This window comes from Phascolarctos cinereus, unplaced genomic scaffold, assembly GCF_003287225.1.
Source record: "Phascolarctos cinereus isolate Bilbo 61053 unplaced genomic scaffold, phaCin_HiC Scaffold_4;HRSCAF=312, whole genome shotgun sequence".
Taxonomy (NCBI): domain Eukaryota; kingdom Metazoa; phylum Chordata; class Mammalia; order Diprotodontia; family Phascolarctidae; genus Phascolarctos; species Phascolarctos cinereus.
The window spans coordinates 700,196,297-700,218,579 of record NW_027555847.1 but is presented as its reverse complement, the minus strand read 5'-3'; the positions used below and the strand labels follow the sequence as shown (position 1 = coordinate 700,218,579).

Sequence of the window (22,283 nt, the reverse complement as noted above, 5' to 3'; positions counted from 1 at the left end):
GCCCAAAAGGCTACAACATTCTGCATACCCTGTGACCCAGGAATATCACTTCTAGGGCTCTATCCCAAACACATCATAAAAATGGGAAAAAGACCCATGTGTACAAAACTATTCATAGCAGCTCCTTCTGTGGTGGCAAAGTATTGGAAATTGAGGGGATGCCCATCAGTTGCGGAATGGCTGAGCAAGTTGTGGTATATGAATGTAATGGAATACTATTGTGCTATAAATGATAAGCAAGCGAATAGCAGAAGAACTGGAAAGAGTTCTATGAACTGATGATAAGTGAAATGAGCAGAACCAGGAGAACACTGCACACAGGAGCCACACTGTGCAATGACTGACTTTGATAGACTTGGCAGTTCTCAGCAATGCAAGGACCCAAGACAATTCCAAAAGACTCACGATGAAAAATGCTATCCACATCCAGAGAAAGAACCTTGGAGTTGGAATGAACATGGAAGCGTACTATTTGCTCTCCTTTTCTTTTGGTGTTTTGCTCCTTCTTTCTCTTGGTTCCTTCCATTACCTCTAATTCTTCTTTACATGTGAAAATATGTTTACACGAATGTAGAAGAAGAGGCCATATTAGATAATATGACGTGTTGGGGAGGGAGGAGGTGAGACAAGGGGACAAAGTTTAAAACTCAAAATCTTAAATGGAAGTGAATGTCGAAAATTAAAATAATACATCAATTTTAAAAACAATTGATACTGGAGAGATAGTAACTGGAACCAGGCATTTAGTACTGGGAGGAATATATACTAAGACTGGCACTTGACTTGATCCACTGACTCCTTCCCTATTGCCCAAGACTACTCCCAGGTCTCCCCCATTCTGCTGGATAGCTTCTCTTGAACCTGGATCCCTTCCAGCTGTCATCTTACTTAATTACCCTTCCCTTCCTAGCCTGCTGGAGTGATGAATTTGGAGAGAGAAGCCATGGGTTTGAATTCCACCTTTAATATTTACTACCACTAAGAGCTTGGACAAGTCATTGGATTACTCTGGATCTCAGTTTCCTCAAATGTAAAATGAAGTTCCACTCAATGACCTCTAAGAATCCCTTCCAACTCTAAAGCAATGGTTCTCTTATCCTAGAAAAGCTGTCTACATTTGTGGCTTCTACTCCCCCTCTCTCACTTCCTATTTCTCAAGTCCTTGCAATCTGGCTGCCATTTCCACTCAACTGAAATTGCTCACTGAGAGGTGACCAGTGACGTCGTTATTGCTAAAGCCAAAGGTTTTCCTCAGTGTTCTAGGCTTCTATCTAGCTTCTGACTCTGATGACCAGACCTCTTCATGGCTGTCCTTCCATGACATTATTCTGTTATGGTTTTCTTCCTACCTATCTGAACTTTCCTTCTCAGTCTCCTCTGCAGGGTCATTGCCCATGTCCCACATCCCTATGCAATGGTAGAATCTAGAGCTATCTCTTCTCTCCGCTCTCTTCATCAACTCCCATTGATTCAACTGTCCCCATCATTCAGGCACCTCGCAAAACCACATGTCCAGCTTTCAGTTGCCTCCCAACTTCCAGTGCTAAATCTCAAACAACTTGATGGACATCTTCGCAATGGATTACCAGGAATGTTCCAAATTAGCACAAAAAAAACCAGAATCCTTTCTCCATGAACATACTCTCCTCTTCCCTTTTCCATCTAAGACTCCTCCATTCCTCCAGACACCCAGATTTGCAACCTAGGAGTCATCCGTGTTTCCCTCTCCCTCATCCCTCCAGTTGCCAAGTCTTCTTGATTTGACTTCCACAATATTTCTTGTATCTGTAGCTTTCTTTCTACACACATTACAGCCCTCCTCATTCTGACCTCATCATCTCTTGCCTAGATTATTGCAACAGCCTCCACTTTGGCCTCTTAACCCTAAGTTTCTCCCTTCTCTAAAAGCCTGCATGACCTTCATGGATTCTAAGTCATCCTGTCAATCCCTTGTTGAAGAAGCTTCAAGGACTCTCTTTGCCCATCTGAAGGAATCCAAATTCTTCATAGTAGGCAGAGCATTGGATTTAGAATCAGGAAAGCCTGGTTTCAAATCCTGCCTTAGACACTATTTGACCGTGGGCAAGTTGATGCTTAACTTCTTAGTGTCCAAGCTTCCTTCTGTATGAAACGAGGTTACGTTCAATGACCTTCTAAGGCATCTTCCAGCTCTAAATCTATGATCCTTGGATGACAAGCCCTCCACCATCTGCCCCTAGCCTGTTTTCCAGACTGATTTTATATGATTCTCCCTTATTTACTCTCTTTCTAGCCACATGGTTCTACTTGTTCTCAGAGCATGGAACCTCACCTCCAGCCTCTGGACCTTTGTCCTGGCTGTCTCCACTGCTTGGAATTCCCTCCCTCCTCAACTCTTCCTCTTAGCCCACGGCCCAGCACAAGGGCCACCTCCTTCAAGACACCTTTTCTGCTTGCCCAGGTGTTACTCCTTCACCCTACAAAAAACGATTTTGTATTTCTTTGGTATGGATTGTGAATAGATTGTACTCCCCACTGGAATGTAAGCTCCTCGAGGGCAGGGGCTAGTTAGCTTTGGTCTTTGTCTTCCCAGCATGAGGCACTTCTTTTTGTTAAGTCATTTCAGCCGTGTCCAACTCTTCCTGACCCCTTTGGGGTTTTCTTGGCAAAGAGCCAGAAATGGTGTGCCATTTCCTTCTCCAGCCCTTTTACACATGAGGAAACTGAGGCAAACAGAATGAAGTGACACAGCTACTAAGTGTCTGAGGTGGGATCTGAACTCATGAAGATGAGTCTTTCTGACTCCAAACATGGTATTCTGTGTACCATGGTGCCATCTAGCTGACCACATTAGGTACTTAGTAGGTGCTTAATAATTGCTTGCTGATTGATATGGCTGATTTGCCATAGAATTTAGAGTTGAAAGGATCCCAGGATCCCAGATTTAGTATTAGAAGAAGCCTTAGAGGCCACTCAGTCCAATCCCCTCCTTTTGCAGATGAGGAAACTAAGACCTGGGATGGGGGAAGGGAAACGGTTGGGAAATGGTTGTCAATGACTTGCCCAAGGTCTGAACCCAGCTCCTCAGACTTCAGAGCCAGGGTTTGTAGCATGCTACCTTAAAGGCATTTGGTGCAATCCCTTCATTTCACAGGCACAAAACCTGAAACCCTGAGGCGAGAGTGTGCTGGAGACAGTTCTAACAGGCTTAGCATTGTTCAGTTTTCAGTGTGAGCATTTACCCCTCAGAAATCACTACAAATGAGGCCTGCTTTATTGCTTGTCTAGAATTGAGACTTTGTGAAGTCTACTGTCTGCATTTAAGAAGGTGTTGACAATGTAATTAAACTTCAAAGTGTAGGCGCCTCCAATTTCTTCCCTGAAAAAGGCCTGGTTGTTAAACTTTTATCAACACACCCTTGGCCAGAGGAGAGGAAGTGACAACTCGACAGTAAATAGCAGAGCTGACAATGGAGTCTAATCATAGTCAGAGCTCCAACTCTTAAGTCCACAAGGGAGCACTACTGTTAGTGAATGGACTGCCTTAGCAGGGAGGGAAATCTCTAGTGGAGGTCTATACAGCAAAGTGTGAATGACCACTTGTTGACAATGTACTGGAGAGGGGTACTTATTGTAGTTATGGATGGACTCAGCCACCTCTGTGTTTCTTTCTTTTTTTTTTTTGTTAGGCAATTGGGGTTAAAGGACTTGCCCAAGATTACACAGCTAGTGAGTGTCAAATGTTTGGTCTGAGGCTAGATTTGAACTCAGGTCCTCTTGACTTCAGGGCCAGTGCTCTACCTACTGCGCCACCTAGCTAGGTCACCTGACTTCTCTGATTCTTCAATTAATGAACGGCTTTTTTTCAACTCTACTATGGTACCTCTTTAGCCTGAATTAATTCAGACAAAAATATTTGATGGAGGAGGGGTAGAGAGTCAGATTTGGCCTAGATGTCACCTTCCTTTCCCCTCACCCCTTACCCAAGCTATGACTCTGGGTACTGACCCTCCCAGAGAATACCCTTGGGCCACATTTGGGCAGGCTTCCTGTCACCTCAATTCCTAACATTACTCTTAGCTTAAAATAAAGGGCTGTGCAAACATTCTATTGCATTCAAAGCTTTTGTCTTTAATATGTTCCTAGTTTTCCCCTTATGACCATGTTTTCTCCTGCTTTGCACCTGGCCTCCCTGGGACTGGGATGGTACAAACAGTAGGGATTGAATAAATACTTGTGGATGGTTGATCAGATTCTTATCTCCAGTTACAGAACACGAGATTTTCCACCTGAGCACAGATGGGCACTTTCCTCATCCCCTCCTGTCCTCCCCTGGGGCTCCTCCTACATTTCTCTTCCCAACAATTCCCTGGGCAAACAGAGCCGTTTCCTGGAGCTGTGACCACGGACACTGTTGCTCACAGATGTCTTGCCCCCAATTCCCACAGCTTTACACTTTATTATTTGATTCTAATTTCTCATCCATTAACAGCAGCATGCTCTGGACAAGTCACAGCTCAGTGGGATCTCTGAATGTGTCTGTCAGCTCTCCAGGCTCACTCGGGCAGAGCACATGCCAGGTTACACACTCAAGCTAGCCAGGGTCACCTTCAACTTGTAGAGAGGAAGATTTTGTCCAGGTGGCACAAACAGCTTCCTAACAATGGCTCTGAGTGCCTCTTGTTTTCCTCCAGTAGAATGAAAGCAGGATCACAGATTTGAATTTGGAACACACCTCAAGAAAACATCTGGTAAACCCCCGGTTTGACACATAGGACACTGAGACCTACAGTGGCAAACTGGTTTACCCAGGGTCACAACATAGGGCTGGCAATTGAACCCAGGTCCTCTGACTCCCTTTTTTTCCATTTGCTTCCCATTCCTATGGGCTATCAATCACGAAGCAGGTATTTGTTGAATGAATGGGTCAAGCTCCAAATTCAGAATTGTCTGCCTTTGGAAGTAGTGACCTCCTGCACACTGGAGGTATCCAGCAAAGTTTGGAGGAGCATTTCCTAGGTGAGTTGCACTGAGGATTCCTGTCAGGACTGCAGCTGGGCTGGATGGCCAGTGGGTCTATTATGGGACTCTGTGATTGTGTCATGTGGAAAGCATCAACCTCGAAGTAAGTGCTTTATAATTCTTTCACATTGTGAGGGAGTTCATGCAATCCCTTTTTCATCTCCAACAGGAGACTGATGGCTTGGCAAGCTCTCTTCCACAGGTGGGACTGCTCATCTTAATGTAAGCAGACTGCTGGATTATTTAACCTCATAAGCCATAATCAGCATTTTCCTGAACAAAAAAGCTCCACACAATCACGACAAAATGCTCACGCCTTTGAGTGAAGACCTCAGTGAGGGGAGCCCACTGCTTCCTGAGGTAGCCTGCCCCTGTGTGGATTCTTGGGACATTTGTCCTTCCATTAAGCCTCTATAATGCAGTCTGCCTTTAGCCTACCATTCATTCCAGGCTTGTTATATATTTAATATACTGGCTCCAACTCCCATCTCCACACCTTTGTCCAGGATGTGCCCTAAGCCCATGCCTGGTATACATCTCATCAGAGAGTCCCTAGCTTCCCTTGAGGTTCAGGTCAAAGACCACCTCCAATAGCAAGTGCTTCTCACAATGCCTGGCACATAGTAGGTGCTCAATGATTGTTTCCTTCCTTCCTCTCCTGATCCCCACAGTTGCTAGTGCCCTTTCTCCACCAAATTGCTTCACATTTATACTGTGTTCACTTTCCAAACTTGGAAAAATATCTTTTATTTAATTTTTGTGTCAGTTTGCTTTTCCTTAGTAATTCAATCCATTTATTAAACTCATACAGTGGGTCAAGCAGCACTGGGGATGAAAACAAGAAAAAAGAAAGACAATCCCTGCCCTCAAGGAGTTTACACTCTAATGGGGGAAGACAGCACACAGAAGGAAGATGACAAGGGGATGTACCAAGGGGCACCCAGCACAGGGCTGGGGGACTGAGCCATGATATTCCATGGAGTCAAAACCAGGCAGACCAGCTGAGACTTACCTGGGAAGTTCACATCTGAGCCTTCTAGGCGGGAAGGATTTGGGAAGAGCTTATTGCTCCACCTTCCAGGCCTCCAATCAGAGAGGACAGGCAACTGAGGTGGCTGAGAGGGTATCAAAAACTGAATCAGTTTCCTGGCTCAAGAGAACCAGGGACAGCTTTGTGCTTGTCTTTGTATCACCAGCTCTTGGCATGGTGGATGGAACACAGTAGCATTTATAGAGCACAAGAAAGTTTGCAAACTGCTTTGGGAATGTTATCTCATTTGAACCTCACAACTAGCCTGGAAGGTAGGTGCCATTATCAGCCAAAACTATCATGCCCAGCACTGAGCTGAGCACAGAACTCTAGATGTTGTCTGGCTGGGGCAGAGCATGGTGTGACTCTCACCTCCAAGGACCTGGAAGCTTAAGACAACATTAGCTATCTGGACCTCAGATCTCCAGCTATTTTGGGAGAAAGTAAGTGGAGGAAAGCAACCTGCAAGGGGATACTTCTGGAAGATGTGTCGCCCAGACACACAAATTGAGTTCTCTCTCACTGAAGACTGCAGTGTTAAAACTTGACACTCCAAAAATAATCCTCATGCAACTCCTACCCAGTATTAACCAAGATGCTGCAGACATTCAGGGGGCAGGTCCTCATTTTGTTCCTGTTTTCTCAGCTAAGGAGGATGTCCTCTGGACTGGAAAGGACAGAATGAAACGGCTAACAGGAACTTGGTAGCCAAGATGATTAGGGAGATGGTAAGAGAGTCCCTACCTGTCCTTCCTGAGTTTGACACCTTGCCCCATGAAGACCAAAGAACTGATAGATGCCACGGGGTTGCTCAGCTATGGTTATGAGTCAGTCTTTGAGAGATCATGGGAAGTGGGAAAGCACCACAGGATTGGAGAAGGGGAAATATTGTCCCAATGTTGAAAAAAAGGCAAAGAATGGAGACTAGAGGCCAGACAATTTGCCTTTGATTCTTGGCCAAATTCTAGGGTAGATTAGGAAAAGGACGGTTACTGAACATGTAGAAAAGGAAGCAACAATCACAGAATGATGAGCACCTGGCTACATCAATTACAGATGGTGGCAGCCTCATTTCACTTCCTGCCTTGACAGGGTTGCTAAACTGGGAAAGGCTGTGGATGCAGATGATAGCAAAACATGTGAAAAAAAAAGTTCTGATGAAATTCTTGTTGGGGAGAAGGCAGGAAAGGAAAATATGCATGTATTAAGCTCCAAATACGTGCCAAGAACTGAGATTAGTGCTTTACAAACATGAACTCATTTCAGCTTTACAACAACCCTGGGAGGTAGGTGCTATTATTATTCCCATTTTATAATAGAGGAAACTCTGGCAAAGAGAGGGTAAGTGATGTGTCTGAGGTCACACAGCTAAGAAGCGTCTGAGACCAGACTGGAACTTAGATTTCTACAGAAGAGTAGATTGAGGCCCAGAGACATTAAGTGATTTGCCCAAGGTTGTACAGTAAACATCAGAGCCAAGACTTTGATCCAGCTCCTATGATTTCAAGTCCAGTCCCCTTTTCCCACATAACACATTTCCCTCCTAGGGCAGAGCAAAGTTGCAAAAAAAAGTTTGCCAAGCAAAAACACTGGGCTTAATCAAGTAAAAAGAAAATTAATTAGGATAACATCAAATCTTACACTTGGTTTCAGAAAGTCTATTTCATGAGTCCAAAATGGAGTAGCACAATGATGCATGTGAGAAGAGGATGTCAAACTCATCCGTACCACTGTGTTGCCAACAACAGTTAATCCCATCTTAGGCTACCTTAAGAAAAATCGGGTTTAAGGGTACAGAGGCAATGGGCCCTCTGCACTCTGCCCTGGTCAGAATCCATCTGGAGAACTACGTTTGGTCACGGCTGCCCAATTTCAAGAAGAGTATTGATAAATCAGAGTGCATCCTCAGGAAGGTGGCCAGGTTGGTGAAAGGCCTTGAGTCCATGTCATGTGAAGACAGTAGGGATGCTGAAAGGCCTGGAGAAGGCCCATGTGAGACATGAGAGGTATCTTCAGTATTCATAGGGATTGTCACATGGGATTATTCTCTTCCTTGACTTTTGCTCTAAATCAAAGGTCTTATCCCTGCTCCTTCCTTCCATCACTCAAAACAAATGGCCTCAGCTCCTATTTGACTGAAAACATATCTGAGGGCCTTCCCATGCTGAGAGGGAATGCCATCAATTTTCTCCCTACTCACATCTGTTGCCCTGAAGTCCACTTCACCTGTCTTCTTGAGTTGTCGTCGTCTCCTGTTCCTCTTCTGTCCCTGGGTTCTTTTCCTCTATGTCCTTAATTTCGACATTGCCCAAGGCTCTTATCTCAGGCCTCTTCTCTTTCTACAGTTTCCCTCGGGGATATTTTCCCCCCAGTCCCATCATTTCATTGTCGATCTTGGAGGACTTCTATATCGATCTAGTTTTCATGACACTGCTCTCTCCTGGATTTCCTCTTACTTGTTGGACCACTTCTTCTCATTTGCCTTTGCTGGATGTTTGTCCAGGTCATGTCCACTCAATGTGAGTGTCTGCTGAGGAAGTCTCTGCCTGGATTCCACTTCTCTGTCTACAGGTGATCTTGTCAGCCTCAATAGTCATCTCGATGCTGATGATTCTGGCATCTATTTTCCAGCCCTAAACTCTCTCTTAACCTCCAGTGTCACATCGACAACTAACCACCTGTTCAACATCTCAAACTGGATGTCTCCTAGACATCTTAAACTCAACATCTCCAAAACCAGGCCCATCAGCATCCCCCCAACCCTCCCCTCTTCCTCATGTCCTATCACTGTTGAGGGCATCATCATGATCCCAGTCACCCACACCACCAAACCAAGTGTCATCCTGGACTCCTCATTCTCTTTCATTCCCTGTACCTAATCTGTTGCCAAATGTTGAGCATTCTGCCTCTTGGCACCTTTTCTATACATACACTTCTCTCCTCTGTCACTGCCACCAAGCTCTCTCCACTCTAATCAATCCTTCACTCAACTGTCAAGCTCATCTTCCTAAAGCACTACTCTGATCCTATCATCTCTCTATTCAGTAAACTCCAGGGGCTCCTCGGGCCCTCCATGATCGAATGTAAAACCTTGTGTTTGCTGTTAAAACCCCCTTGTAACCTGCCTCCTCCTTCCAATCTTCTCACGCCTTCCTCTTTCTTCCCTACTCTGTGATTCCATGACAATGGCCTCCTTTGGTCAAGACACTCCACCTCCTGACACTAGGCATTTACACTGGCCAGCCCTCATGCCTGGAATGCCCTCCCTCCTCACCTCTGCCTCCTGGTCTCCCTGGCTTCCTTCAGGTTTCAGCTAAAATCCTACCTTCTACAGGAAGCCTTTCTCAACCCTTTGTAATTCTAACTAATTCTTAATACATAAATTCTCTCTCTTCATTCTTCCTAATTTCCCTCTAGTGACGATTTCAAATTTATCTCTGTATGTTTTGTTTGTACATAGTTGTCATTAGCCTGGTAGCACCTTCAGCGATGGGACCACCTTTGCCCATCTTTGGGTCCTAAGTGCTTACCAAAGTGCCTGGTACTTAGCTGGTGCTTAATAAATGCCCACTGACTTGCTCTCTGCCCCCTGGGAAAGTCACTTAACATACCTGACTGTGCCTCAGTTTACTCACCCCCTGTCTATTCTATTTCAACAGCTGCTTAATTGGTGTCCCTGCCTCCAATCTCTCAGACTTCAGTCTATGCTACTCTCTGCTGCCAAAGGAAGCTTCCTCAAGCGTACAGCTGATCACTTCATGTTCAGTGTCGATGCTCTCCTATAGTCCGTAGGATCAAGTAGAACCTTCTCTGTTTAGCTTTTAAGGTTCTGACTAATATGGCCCCAACCTATCTCTCCAGCCTCATTATACATTATTCTGCTTCTCCCACTCCATGATCCAGCCATAGTAGCCGTCATTGTCTTCCCTGCATAGAGCACTGAGTCTCCTTCCTCCACACCTTTGCACTGGCTCTGCCCCGTGCCTAAAATGCCCTCCCTCCTCAACTCTGACTCATGGAGCTTCTCTCCTTCTTTAACTCAAGCACCATCTTCCCCATTCAACTTTTCCTGATCCCACCAGGTACTAGTCTTCTCCCTCCCTAACCACCTTGCATTTAACTGCTTTGAGTATATTTGTATTGATTCACAATTTATTTATACTATTTATTTTTACATATAAAGGTATATATGTCTTTATATATTTTTGTTGTTGTCTCACTAGTATAAGGTCCTAACAGTTCCATTCTTCTGTTCTTTGCACTTCTATTTCCAGGGCCTAGAACATAGCAGCTGCTGAACACTTTTGGGATAATGGATTGGTCAATTATAATGGATGATTGAAGGGGCACCTAGGTGTCAAAATGGATAGAGCACCAGTAGCAGAGTCAGGAAGACCCGACTTCAAATCTGGCCACAGAAGCTCGATACTTAATAGCTGTGTGACCCTGGGCAAATCACTTAACTCCAACTGCCTCCCTGATAATAATAATGATGATGAGGAATAACTGAATAATGGATGGGGGTCCACTACCACAGACTGTCAGAGTTGGATGGCACTTCGAAGGTCACCTAATGCAACCCATTCTTTCCTGCAAACTCTTTTCAGTAGTTTTGGAAGTTCTCTTCACTTCCTGCAGAAAGACGCCTCCCCTTTCTTTCACAAGTAACACCACTTCTATGCTTGAGTTTACAAATTGTCCTGAAGGGCCTATCGAAGGAGAATCATTTCATTTTTTTTTTCATGTTTTACTGATGCTTTTTGTTTTTATACCACAGGCATCTCCTGATATATTCCTTCCCTCTGCCCATCAACAACACTCTCCATTTCTCAGCTCTGGGCATTTTCACTGACTGTCCTTCAAGCCTGGAACACTCTCCCTCTTCACCTCCTCCTCCTGGCTTCTCTGGCTTCCTTGCAGTCCCAGCTAAAATCTCCCCTTCTACAGGAAGCTCTTTCTGATCCCTCTCAATTCCTGCCTAGTTTATGTTAATTATTTCCTATTTATCCTGTATATGACTTCTTGCTTGTTTTCTCCCCCATTACATTGTGAGCTGCTCATGGGGAGGAACTCTCTTTTTGCCTCTGTTTGTATGTGAGCACTCAGCACAGTGTCTGGCACACAGCAGGCACTTAATAAATGCTTATTGGCTGGCACATACTAGGTGCTTAATAAGTGCTTACTGACGACCTAATGGAGCACTGACCAATAAGAGGCCAGGCCTTCAAAGCATGCAAAGCATGCTCTGCCTGATGCAGTTCCTAGCATGGATGTTTGCTGGGTCTGCTTCCATGCATGTACCATGGTGAAGGCCCTGCTCAATACTTCAGAGCAGGTGCAGGTCATCTGACTGTTTCCTGTCCCCTAACTGTGTGGTGATGAGACTTTTTGATTGGCCATCAAAATGAAAACAGTGTATGCATACAGAAGCCCCTGTGACTCAGTCTCTCATTCTTTCCTCCCTGGCAGAAAGAATTCTTTCCTACCTCTGTCCCTAGACAGGGGGCACTGCCTGCTGTCCACCTGCAGTGTTCATTCTAAGAGAGGCAAACAGAGCTAGGCTGTATGAGCATGTTTATTTCTCACACAGAGGCAGACATTCATGCACAACATCCAGGGAGTTCATTGGGAAACGAGCTCAAAGAAAGGCCATTTGAAGGACACCATATACCCATACAGCAAGGAACTGTTCCCTCCTCCCTTTCCCCTGTGTCCTTTGTCAGTAAAATTATACTTTCCATAGAACAAGACAGTGCCCCTAGGGTGCCTGGTTTCTGTCAGCCATAAACAAGAGAACGTCATAAAATAAGAGAGCGTCACGGTAGGATAGGGTCCCTAAAACAATGAGATGAGAGAAATACCATTCATCAAGATAGTGTCAGGTTCACAGTGACTGGCCCTCATCAGTCATAAACAGGAGAATGCTCTGGTCAGCTTCATCTAGCAGGAAAACTCTGGATTCACTCAGAGAGCATCCCAAAGGATTATGGCATGTTAACTCAGACTGGGACAAAATGTCCCCTTGTGATTGACCAGTCCGGGTTTTCAACCTCCTTGGGGCGAGGAAGGGCTCAAACAGGTCTCATGCTACCTATCAAGGGTCAGGCCAAAACCTTTTGGCATGGAGGGAGCTCTGAATCAGAGACAGAGATAGTATTGGCAGTGTGAAACAAAAGTAATAATACTGGCTTTGGCCAAAGGAGAAAGCCAGCCAACTGAGAGCCATCCCCAGGGACCTTTGCCCCACCCCACCCCAGCTCTGTAACTCTGGGATACAAAGGGTGGGGGAGGGGTTGCCATTGTGATGGAGGATAAAAGGGAGGGGAGGCATTTTTTTTTCCCTTCTCTCCAGGGACAAGATACTAGGAGGCCATCTGCAGTCAATGCATCCAGTGTGGGGGCTGAAGAAACTTATCTAGAAACCAGAGGGATTTATAGAGGGCCCAGGCTGCTGCTGCTGCCATAGGAAGACACAGACTGGAACCCTAAGGGCCCAAGATGGGAGGGAGTCAGAGGGCCACTTGACATCCTAGGACTTCTCTGGGAGGGCAATGAACAGCCTACACAGCTTTCAAGATCATGTCACTCAGAGGACCAGGGTCCAGGTGAGGAGTTAAGGGCAGAGGCCCAGCAGCATCAGTTGCTTCTCTGGGGTCAGGGCTGGGGACATAGCCCGAGCTGTGTCCCCTGACTCCCCTCCTGTGCAGCCAAGTGGCCATGGATGAAGAAGAAAGAGAGTTGTCTTTCAGAGCGCCCCCCATGTGGGAGTGGGGTCTTGGGCTGGGGTCCTCCCATGCCAGCTGGGGGTTCTTCCTTCTGTTGATAGCGGTACTCCTTCCAGGCACTCATTGTGCCTTGGGATCAGTATATTACACTTCCTATGAAGTAGTCATCCCCAAGAGATGAATAACCAGGGAAGGAGAAGAAGGAGCAGGAAAAATCTCCTATTCAATATTTATGAGAGGCAAGAGGCAGGTGATTCATCTGAAACAAAAGAGAGGGCTATTTGCTAAGAACTTCCCTGTCTACACTTACTACAAAGGGAAGCTAGTTTTGGACATGCCTTTTCTCCCAGATGACTGCTACTATGATGGATATGTGGAAAGTGATCTGGGCTCCCTAGTGTCTCTCAGTACCTGCTCTGGCCTCAAGGGCATAATAACCATAGAGAAAACAGTCTACAACATTGAGCCCATTGATGCCTCAAGTAAGTTTGAACACGTCCTGTACAAAATGAAAAAGGACACATTCGATCCCTGCAAGGGACCTAAGAGGGAACCTCTTCAATTCAGGAGCCATTTAAAAGGGAAAGAAGATGTAGTGATATGGATGAGAGAGAGAGAAATTGAGAAAACCCCTATGTATTATATATGGTCACACACCAAGTATGTGGAGACGTACATTGTGGTTGACAAGAAAAGGTTGGAAATGTGGCAAGAAAATGTGACGAAGACAACCCACAAGGTGATGGATGTCGTCTCACAGCTAGACAGCTTGACCTATGAGTTCAACACCAGAGTCGTCCTGATTGGTTTGGAGATCTGGACAGAGAAAAATGTGATCGATATTTCAGAAACAGATATAAGGAAGGCCCTTATCTTTAATAAATGGAGGACTGACGAGATCTTCCACAGGGTGATTCATGATAGTGCCCATCTGATCGTGGGGCATCATCCTAAAAGTGCAATGGGTGATGCCTATTTCCAAGGTGCTTGTACAAAGGACAAAGCTGCAACGATTAACTCCTTCTATCATGAAGACATAACCCGCTTCACTAACCTCCTGGCCCATGAGCTAGGTCACACCCTAGGCATGATGCATGACCATTCAGGCTGCAGATGTGGAGAACAATCTTCCTGCATCATGAATGAGGCTGTCACCCGTGAGAGTCGTTACAGTAATTGCAGTATTGACAACTACTATGAATTTATAAGGACACGCCGTGGGACCTGCCTCTACAACAAGCCAGACCCCAGCAGAATAATGAGGAAGTCAGTCTGTGGGAACCGAGTGTTAGACAGAGGGGAGGAGTGTGACTGTGGCAGTGTTGAGACCTGCTCGAAGGACCCTTGCTGTCTTCCCACATGCAGGATGACCAGAGGTTCCGTATGCGCCTTCGGGCCCTGCTGTGAGGGCTGCCAATTTCGGTTAAGGGGCAGTGTTTGCCGTCCCAGTAAGGATGAGTGTGACCTCCCTGAATATTGCAATGGTACCTCCATGTGGTGCCAACCAGATTTCTACAAATTAGATGGCACCCCGTGCGCAACTGACGGGTATTGCTATGTAGGGCTCTGTCGGGACCTGAATAAACAGTGCGTTGATATCTTTGGCAAAGAAGCCATATCTGCCCGAGATAGTTGTTATCAGTTGTTGAATACCAAAGGGGACCGGTTTGGGAACTGTGGCAGCAAAATTTCTGGGCTCTCTAAGCACTTTCTGAAGTGTGCTGAGAAAGACGTCAAGTGTGGGAAGATTGTATGTGAGAAGGTTCTGAACGTGCCCCAAAGTAGGGACCACCACACCTTTATCCAGGTGATGCATGATGAAACTTGGTGCTGGGGCGCAGACCTCTTTGAGGAGGTTGATGTTCCTGATAGAGCACGAGTGTCCAACGGTACCGGCTGTGGCACGAACAAAGTCTGCATGAACAATGTCTGCTTATTTCATCCATTTTTCCTCTTTTTGGAAGAGTGCAATCCAATTTTCAAGTGTAACAGTAGAGGGGTGTGTAACAACTTGAGAAATTGCCACTGTAATTTTGGTTATGCCCCCCCAAGGTGTAGGAAAATAGGTTATGGGGGCAGTATAGATAGTGGGCCCGTTGTTCCAACTACAATCATCACCACTCCCCAGATCACCACCAAGACCCCCACTACTACTAACACCACCACAACCCCCCCCAACAAATCCCCCTACACCCCCACGCCCACCACTACCAGCACCACCCTCACCCCCAAGACCACCACCACCACCCCAACCCCACGACTAGCCCCACAAACACCACCCCCACCCCCACACCCTCCCTAACCACCACCACCACCACCAGCACTCCAAAGTCTACCACGACCCCAACCACCCCCACCACCCCTACCACCACCACCACCCCGACTACCACCACTGTGACCACTCCCACACCATCCCTAAGAACCACGACCACCACCCCCAGTACCCCCAAGACTACCACCAACCCCACTACCACCCTCATCCCCACCCCCAGTACTCCCAAGACTACCACCAACCCCACTACCACCCTCATCCCCACACCCAGTACTCTCAAGACTACCACCAACCCCACTACCACCCTCATCCCCACCACCACTACCCCCACAACTACCACCACTCCTACAACTAACACAACTACTACCCCTACCACTACCATCCCCACCACCACTCACCAGACCACTACCACCACTACCACCAGAACCAGCACCACCACCACCACACTTCCTCCTCCAATCAGAACCACCTCCTCACAGAACCAACCTACTGAACCCCAAGGGATTAAACATACTCCTTCTAGCAAGCACCCAACAGAAAAACATAGTGAAAAACTACTGGCCATCCTCTTATTCCTGGTTACCCTCATCCTCCTTGTGAACAGTGTAATCTGGTACCTCATAATCCTGGCCTATGCCCAGAAAAAGAAGAGACGAAAACAGAAAGCCACACAAAACAGAAAAGCCCATGTAAGAAGGATCTGAAGGAGAAGGATTGGGGCATCTCCCAGGACCTCTTGCATGTCACCAACTCATGCTTTGGAAGCATAGCTGTGATTTGGAACAGGAATCATTTGAATAAAAAGATAAGTGAAAAATACAACTGTGTTCAGGAGAGATGTGGGTTTCAGCTTGGGGCTACACACACAGAACTGGGGTCTCTCTTGAGTTGTGCGAACACGTAGGGGCTCAACGAGGAGACTAGGACTGCGAGGCAGACCCTTTGAGAGGGCTGGGATCATTGGCAGACGAGAAACGCAATCTCCAGAGAGGATGGGGACTTCAGGGACAGGGCAGGGTGTCTGGGCTCAGGATGCTATATTTTTCTTTCTTTTTCCCTTGGAACATTTCCAATGTAGCTCTAAATTCTCTGGATCAGTCACCACTCAGGTCCTCCCACCTTTCAGACCTAAGGGTTAAATTAGTTTCCTTCCCAGTATCTCCCTGGTCCCTTGGTGGCTTGGGTCCCAGGACTTCCTTTTTATCTTTTCTTCTCCTTCCCTTAAAAAAAAGTCTCTGAGGTTGGGGAATGTTGACCTAAGGAAACACCTCAGGTGCGCTGAACCCACTAATCTATAGCCTTATGCAACCCTACCTGAGAAAGAACACATGAGAACCAACAAGTGTCCATCCAGGCTTTGAAGATTTCCAACGATGGGGAGCTCACCACCTGTTGAGGCGACCCATGCCGCTCTGGGATGCCTCTCGTTGTTAGGAATGTATTTTCCTTGGATCAGGGTGAAAAATGCCTCTTGGCACCTTTCTGCCCACTGCTCCTGGTCCTGTCCCCTGGGCCCAAGCTTTCACACACCAGCCCTTTGGATGTTCAAAACACATCTTGTCCCACCCACAACTCCTAGAAGCCATTCCTTCTTCAGGACAAACATGCCATGTTTTCTCACTCATGCAATCCTAGAACTAGAACAGGAAGTGACCTCAAAGGTAATCTAGTACAACTCCTTCATTCTACAGAAGAGCAGAGGCCCAAAGACACTAGGTTACTCGCCCAGTGTAACAGGGTAATAAGAATGAGAGGCAGCATTAGAACCCACGGCCCCTGACTGCAGGGCTTTCCCTTTTTCCACTGTTCCACAATGCTTTCCTGCCAGAGTTCACACACCATCCTATCAGTCCCTCCTGAGATATGCCTTAGAGTGAGGTAGGTGGTTCTTCACATGAGCAAGTAACTCTGGGATACCTGTTCCCAAGAGAAGCTGTGACATTCTTGATGACTGACTTGAAGGTGGAGTCTAGGGTGCCTGGGTCCAGGTCCTCATCACCTCTGGTCTCTGGATGAAGGCTGGAGGTTCAAGCCAGTGCTCCTGCCCCTGATTTCTCCCCTCCCAACCATCCGCTACAGAAATGCCCACTGCCAGACGACCGTTTGCTCCTTCTATGCTTCAGGCATCCATGCCTTCCCCAGCGGGCACCTTTCTTCCAACAAGGCAGACTCTGGACCCTCAGTGGCTCTGTGGAGCCTTTGAAGAGTTGTCACGGCCAAAAGAACTCATCACCTTGGGACCAGCCTGGTCATGGAACTGCAAGGGTAATCCTCCTAAACAGCAACTTGACTGTGTTAGTCTCCCACAGTCAACAACTTTTACTGGTTCGTCATCCTCCAGGGGTTAAGGGGGGCAGAGGGAGGGCACAAACATTTACTAAGCACTGACTACCTTCCAAGCACTGTGGGGAACACGTTACAAATATCCTCAAAACAGCTCGAGAAGGCAGGTACTCTAATGATCCCCCACTTACAGTGGAAGAAATCGAGGCAGACAGTGGTCAAGTGACTTACTCATGGTTCACACAGCTGCTAAGTGTCCAGTGTAAGATATGAACCCAAGTCTTCCCATGTGATGTAATCACACCTACATGACCCATATTCATAACAATGCTTCTCAAGGCCCACTTCATTCTCCAGACTGTCTGGCTCTAGATCAGTACCCTCACCACCCTGATTATCTGTGACGTTCACATCTTTCCTGTGTCATTCTTCTGTGTATATTTGTCACCTCTTTTTAATCTCTTCTGCTTCTGTTAAATCTCTACCCTTTTGGTCTTTTATCATGCCATTTTTGCATGAAAATTTCCCTTCATATCTCTAATTTTCTTGAAGAGACCTCTTGTCTTTCCCATTTCATTATCTTCTATTTCTTTGCATTGCTAGGGCTGTGGGCTCCCTCCCACGCTTTTTAGCATGATGTTTCCAGCTATGTCATCAGAAGTCTTCCATGGGGACTGACACAGCATCAGTACCAACAACCACACTTACAGCAAATTGTTCAACTTCAGAAGGCCACAAGCCAAGACTAACGTGGCATGAGAGTTGGTGTGTGATCTTTTGTTCACAGAGGATTGTGCTCTCAATGCAGCCTCTGAAGCTGAGGTGCAACAACGTGAGGATAGATTCTCTGCTGCTTCTGCTAATTTTGCCCTAACAATTAACACCAAGAAAATGCAGGTGCTCCAGCAGCCAGCACCATACCAACCATACATGGAACTGTCTGTCCCAGCAAATGGAGAGATTTTCAGTGCCATGGATCACTTCACTTACCTGGGCAGTATACTCTCTAGAGATGTACACCTTGATAATGAGATAGACCCACACACTGAAAGACCGAGCTCAGTGTCTGGGAGGCACCGAAGGAAAGTGTGGCAGAGAAGAGGCATTAGGCTGTCTACCAAAGTAAACGTCTGCAGAGCCCTGGTACTGACCTCAGTGTCGTATGCCTCTGAAACCTGGACGGTCCACCAGCAAGATGCCAGGAAAATGAATTGCTTCCATTTGAACTGTCTTAGGAAGATTCTGAAGATCATCTGGCAGGATAAGATACTGGACACTGAGGTTCCTTCCTGAGTTAAACTGCCGAGTATTCAAACTCTACTGCAGAAAGCACAACTCAGATGGACTGGCCATAGTGAAATGCCAAATGTACGCTGCCCTAAAACACCATTTTGTGGAGAACTCACGCAAGGAAGGTCTTCACGTGTTGGTCAGAAGAAGCGATACAAGGACACTCTTAAGGTCTCTTTGAAGAACTTTGGAATAAATGGCAGGACATGGGAGACACTGGCACAGGACTGTCCAGCATGGCAAGCTGGCATCAAAGAAGGTGCTGTGCCCTGTGAGCAAAGCACAACTGTAGTGGTTCAAAAGAAACATGAGATGCCCAAATTTACAGATATGTCCATCTAATTGTTCAGATGGACTGTTTGCCTGCACTCTGATACTGAGCTCACACTGATCTCATCACCCACAGCTGGACACACTGCACCTTGACCCCAGGACAGTGACGTCATTTAGGTCCTCTTCCACGATGAAGGACAACAACCGAGTTATCCCTCCCTGCTATTCTCTGGAATCCTCCATTAAGTGGGGTACATCTTTCCCTTTCTCCTTCCCCTTTCCCTTTCCTTCCTTCCTTGGCTCATTGTAAAGCCTCCCCACACATAGCTGTTCTGCTTTTTTCTCTTCTTTTTCGCTGGAATGTTTTTTGGTTGCTGCCTCCTGTACACTACCGCACACCTCTACCAGACCGAATCCCTTAAATCTATCACTCAATTCCACTTCTTTTTAGGTCACACCTATATGGTCTTATTAAAAAACACAACAGTGTCCACTGGATTGGAAAAGATCAGTTTATGTCCCAACCCTTAAGAAGGGCAATGCCAAGCAATCTTCAGATTCCTGAATAACTGCATTCATGTCACACACCAGCAAGGTTATGCTTGAGATTCTGCAAGCGGGGCTTCAGCGACATGTGACCCAAGACTAGCCAGAAGAGCAGGCTGGTTTTGGAAGAGGCAAAGGAGCTAAAGACAAAAATGCCAACATTCCTTCGTTTAGGGAGGAAGCCAGGAAGTTCCAGAATAACTTTTAGTTCTGCTTTCTTGACTCCTTCAAAGAAAGAAAAAGCAATAAGAGGAAAGTGAAAAAATGTGCTCTTGGAAGCTATTTTAAAGGATGCAAAGAAGAGAACACAAAGAGGGTCAGAAGGAAACACAGAAGCAAGACAGCTTTGAAAGGCACGGGTTGAATTCATCATACCCTTACAAGGAAAAGCAAACTAGTCATTGAGATTCCTTGACGACACTAAAGCCTTTGACTGTGTGGATCCCCAAAAATGTGACAAGGCCTCAAAGAGAGGGGAGGACCAGATCGTCTGACTTGTCTCCTGAGGAACCTGTGTGTGGACCAGGAAGCAACAGGGAGAACTGAACATGGAACAACTGAGTGGTTTAAGAATGGAAAAGGAGTGTGACAAGGCTGTATGTTCTCACCTCATGTCACTTATATGCAGAGTATATCATGTGAAATGCCAGCCTGGATGATTCAAAAGCTGTAATTAAGGTTGCCAGGAGAAATCTCAACAATCTCAGATATGCAGACAATACAACTCTCGTGGCAGAAAGAAGAATTAAGAAGCCTCTTGATGAGGGTGAAAGAGGAGAGTATAAAAGCTGGCTTGAAGCTTAACATTAAAAGGCCAGAGATCTTGGCAACTGGTGCCATCACTTCCTGGCACAGAGAGGCAGAAGAAATGGAAGCAGTGTCAAATTTTATATTCTTGGGCTCAAAGATCAACGCAGATAGCAACTGCAGCCATGAAATGAAAAGATGCCTGCTCCTTGGAAGGAAAGCTATGGCAAATCTGGACAGTGTACTAAAAAGCAGAGACATCACCTTGCCAACAGCCCAAGGTATGGTTTCTCCAGTAGCAATGTATGCCTGTGAGGATCAGACTATAAGGAAAGCTGAGTGCCACAGAATTGGCCCTTATGTAAGCATGTCCTTTTGGTTTTTTTTAAGGCAGATGGGGTTAAGTGACTTGCCTAGGGTCACACAGCTAGTAAGTGTCAATTGTTTGGTCTGAGGCCAGATTTGAACTCAGTTCCTCCTGACTCCAAGGACTGTGCTCTATCCACTGTGCCACCTAGCTGCCCCAGAATTGGCACTTTTGAACTGTGGTGCTGGAGACTTTTGAGAGTCCCTTGGACAGCAAGGAGGGCAAGTAAGTCAATATTTAAAGAGTTAATTCCAGGAGCTCAAATACTGAAGCTGAAGCTTAAATACATAATGAGAGGATGGGACTCACTGGAAAAGACCCTGGTGTTGGGAAGGATTCAAGGCAAAAGGCAAAGGAGGCAGCAGAGGATGAGATGGACAGAAGGTGTCATGGAAACCGTAACCATGAGCTTGGAGATGGCGAAGGACAGAAGGGCCTGGCGTGCTGTGGTCCACGGAGTCAGGAAGAACTGGACATGGCTGAACAGCTCAACGACAACAACAATGGCGTCCTGACTCCCAGCCCAGCACTCTACTGACTCTGATCACGTGAATTACCACACATTGTCACCTAAGCTGCAGTCCGCGACACTGCTATCTGGGTGCCATTTGCTCTTCCCAACTTACACACCAACCACTCCCCAGAAACTTCTAATCCAGCCAGTGAAGTCATCTCACTTTGGAAAGAGAACTGAATTTGGAGGACCTGGGTTCAAAATCTGCCTCTGCTCATTACTGCTGTAAGCTTGGAGGGAAATCACTTAACCTCTCTGGGCCTCAGCTTCTTCATCTGGAAAATGAGAGGATTGGACTAGGTCTCTCTTAGTTCTGAATGCATGCTCCTATGACCCAGATCTATGCACCCAGCCTTTGTCTCTCTCTGAGTTTCAACCCCACATCACAAAGTACCTGTCGGACATTTCAAACAGGAGGTCCCAAGTGACATCTCAGACTCATCCACGCGCAAAACAGAACTCATTCTTTTTCTGCCCCCCAAACCTCTTCCAAACTTCCCTAATTCCACTGAAAGAGAGAGGGAGTAGGGAGAAGGAAAGACAGGGGGAGTCAGGTCATTAAGTCTACTGAGAAGGCCACTCCTTCTGGCTCCTCTCTGACACCTTTTTCACAACATCCCCTAGCCCTTTTGGCCCTTATGGGGTAGAGGAAGCCAAGGACTACTCACAGTTTGCTTTCATCCCAGAGCAGCAAAACGTTGTGAGGTTGTTGCATGCTTGCCCAGAAATGGCCTGGGCCCACTCCGGGGTGTATATTCTAGGTAGAGCAGACCACAGGCCTGCTGTTTGCCTCCCTCTAGTATCAGCTCAAACCTCACTTCTTCCACGAATCTTTCACAAACTGCTCAGACTCACACTGAACTCCCAATTCAATTGAATTTAACACACCAAGTGCCTACCATGTACGAGGCAGTGTATTAGCTCTGGAGATAAAAAGACCAAAATTAAATGAGTACTGGGGTTCAATTCCTAGAGCATTTCAGGTCTGCAGGATTTCTTTTCTTAGTCTTGGTATTTTATATTTTTTAAGTATTTATTTCATTTTGTTAGAGTATATTTCATGAAACAGTTTCAATTTCCTTTCCTTGCACTTTCTCTGCTGTGATTTCTCTTTTTTTTGGTCATTTTGTTGCGTTGTGGTTTTTTTTTTTTTTTATCAAATGTATTGCCTCATAAGAATTGGAAATTGAGAGGTTGCCCATCAATTGGGGAATGGCTGAGCAAGTTGTGGTATA

At 46.2% G+C, this 22,283-nt stretch overlaps 1 protein-coding gene across 1 annotated transcript in view; it reads left to right on the top strand.

Moving 5' to 3' along the window:
- The window catches only part of LOC144456600 (uncharacterized), a 33,449-nt gene extending 18,066 nt beyond the window's left edge, over positions 1 to 15,383 (top strand). Inside the window, 2 exon segments of the mRNA XM_078151838.1 lie at positions 13,107 to 14,683; positions 15,078 to 15,383. Of these exon segments, the coding sequence (XP_078007964.1) occupies positions 13,107 to 14,683; positions 15,078 to 15,383 (1,883 nt within the window).
- The last annotated feature ends 6,900 nt before the right edge of the window (positions 15,384 to 22,283 follow it).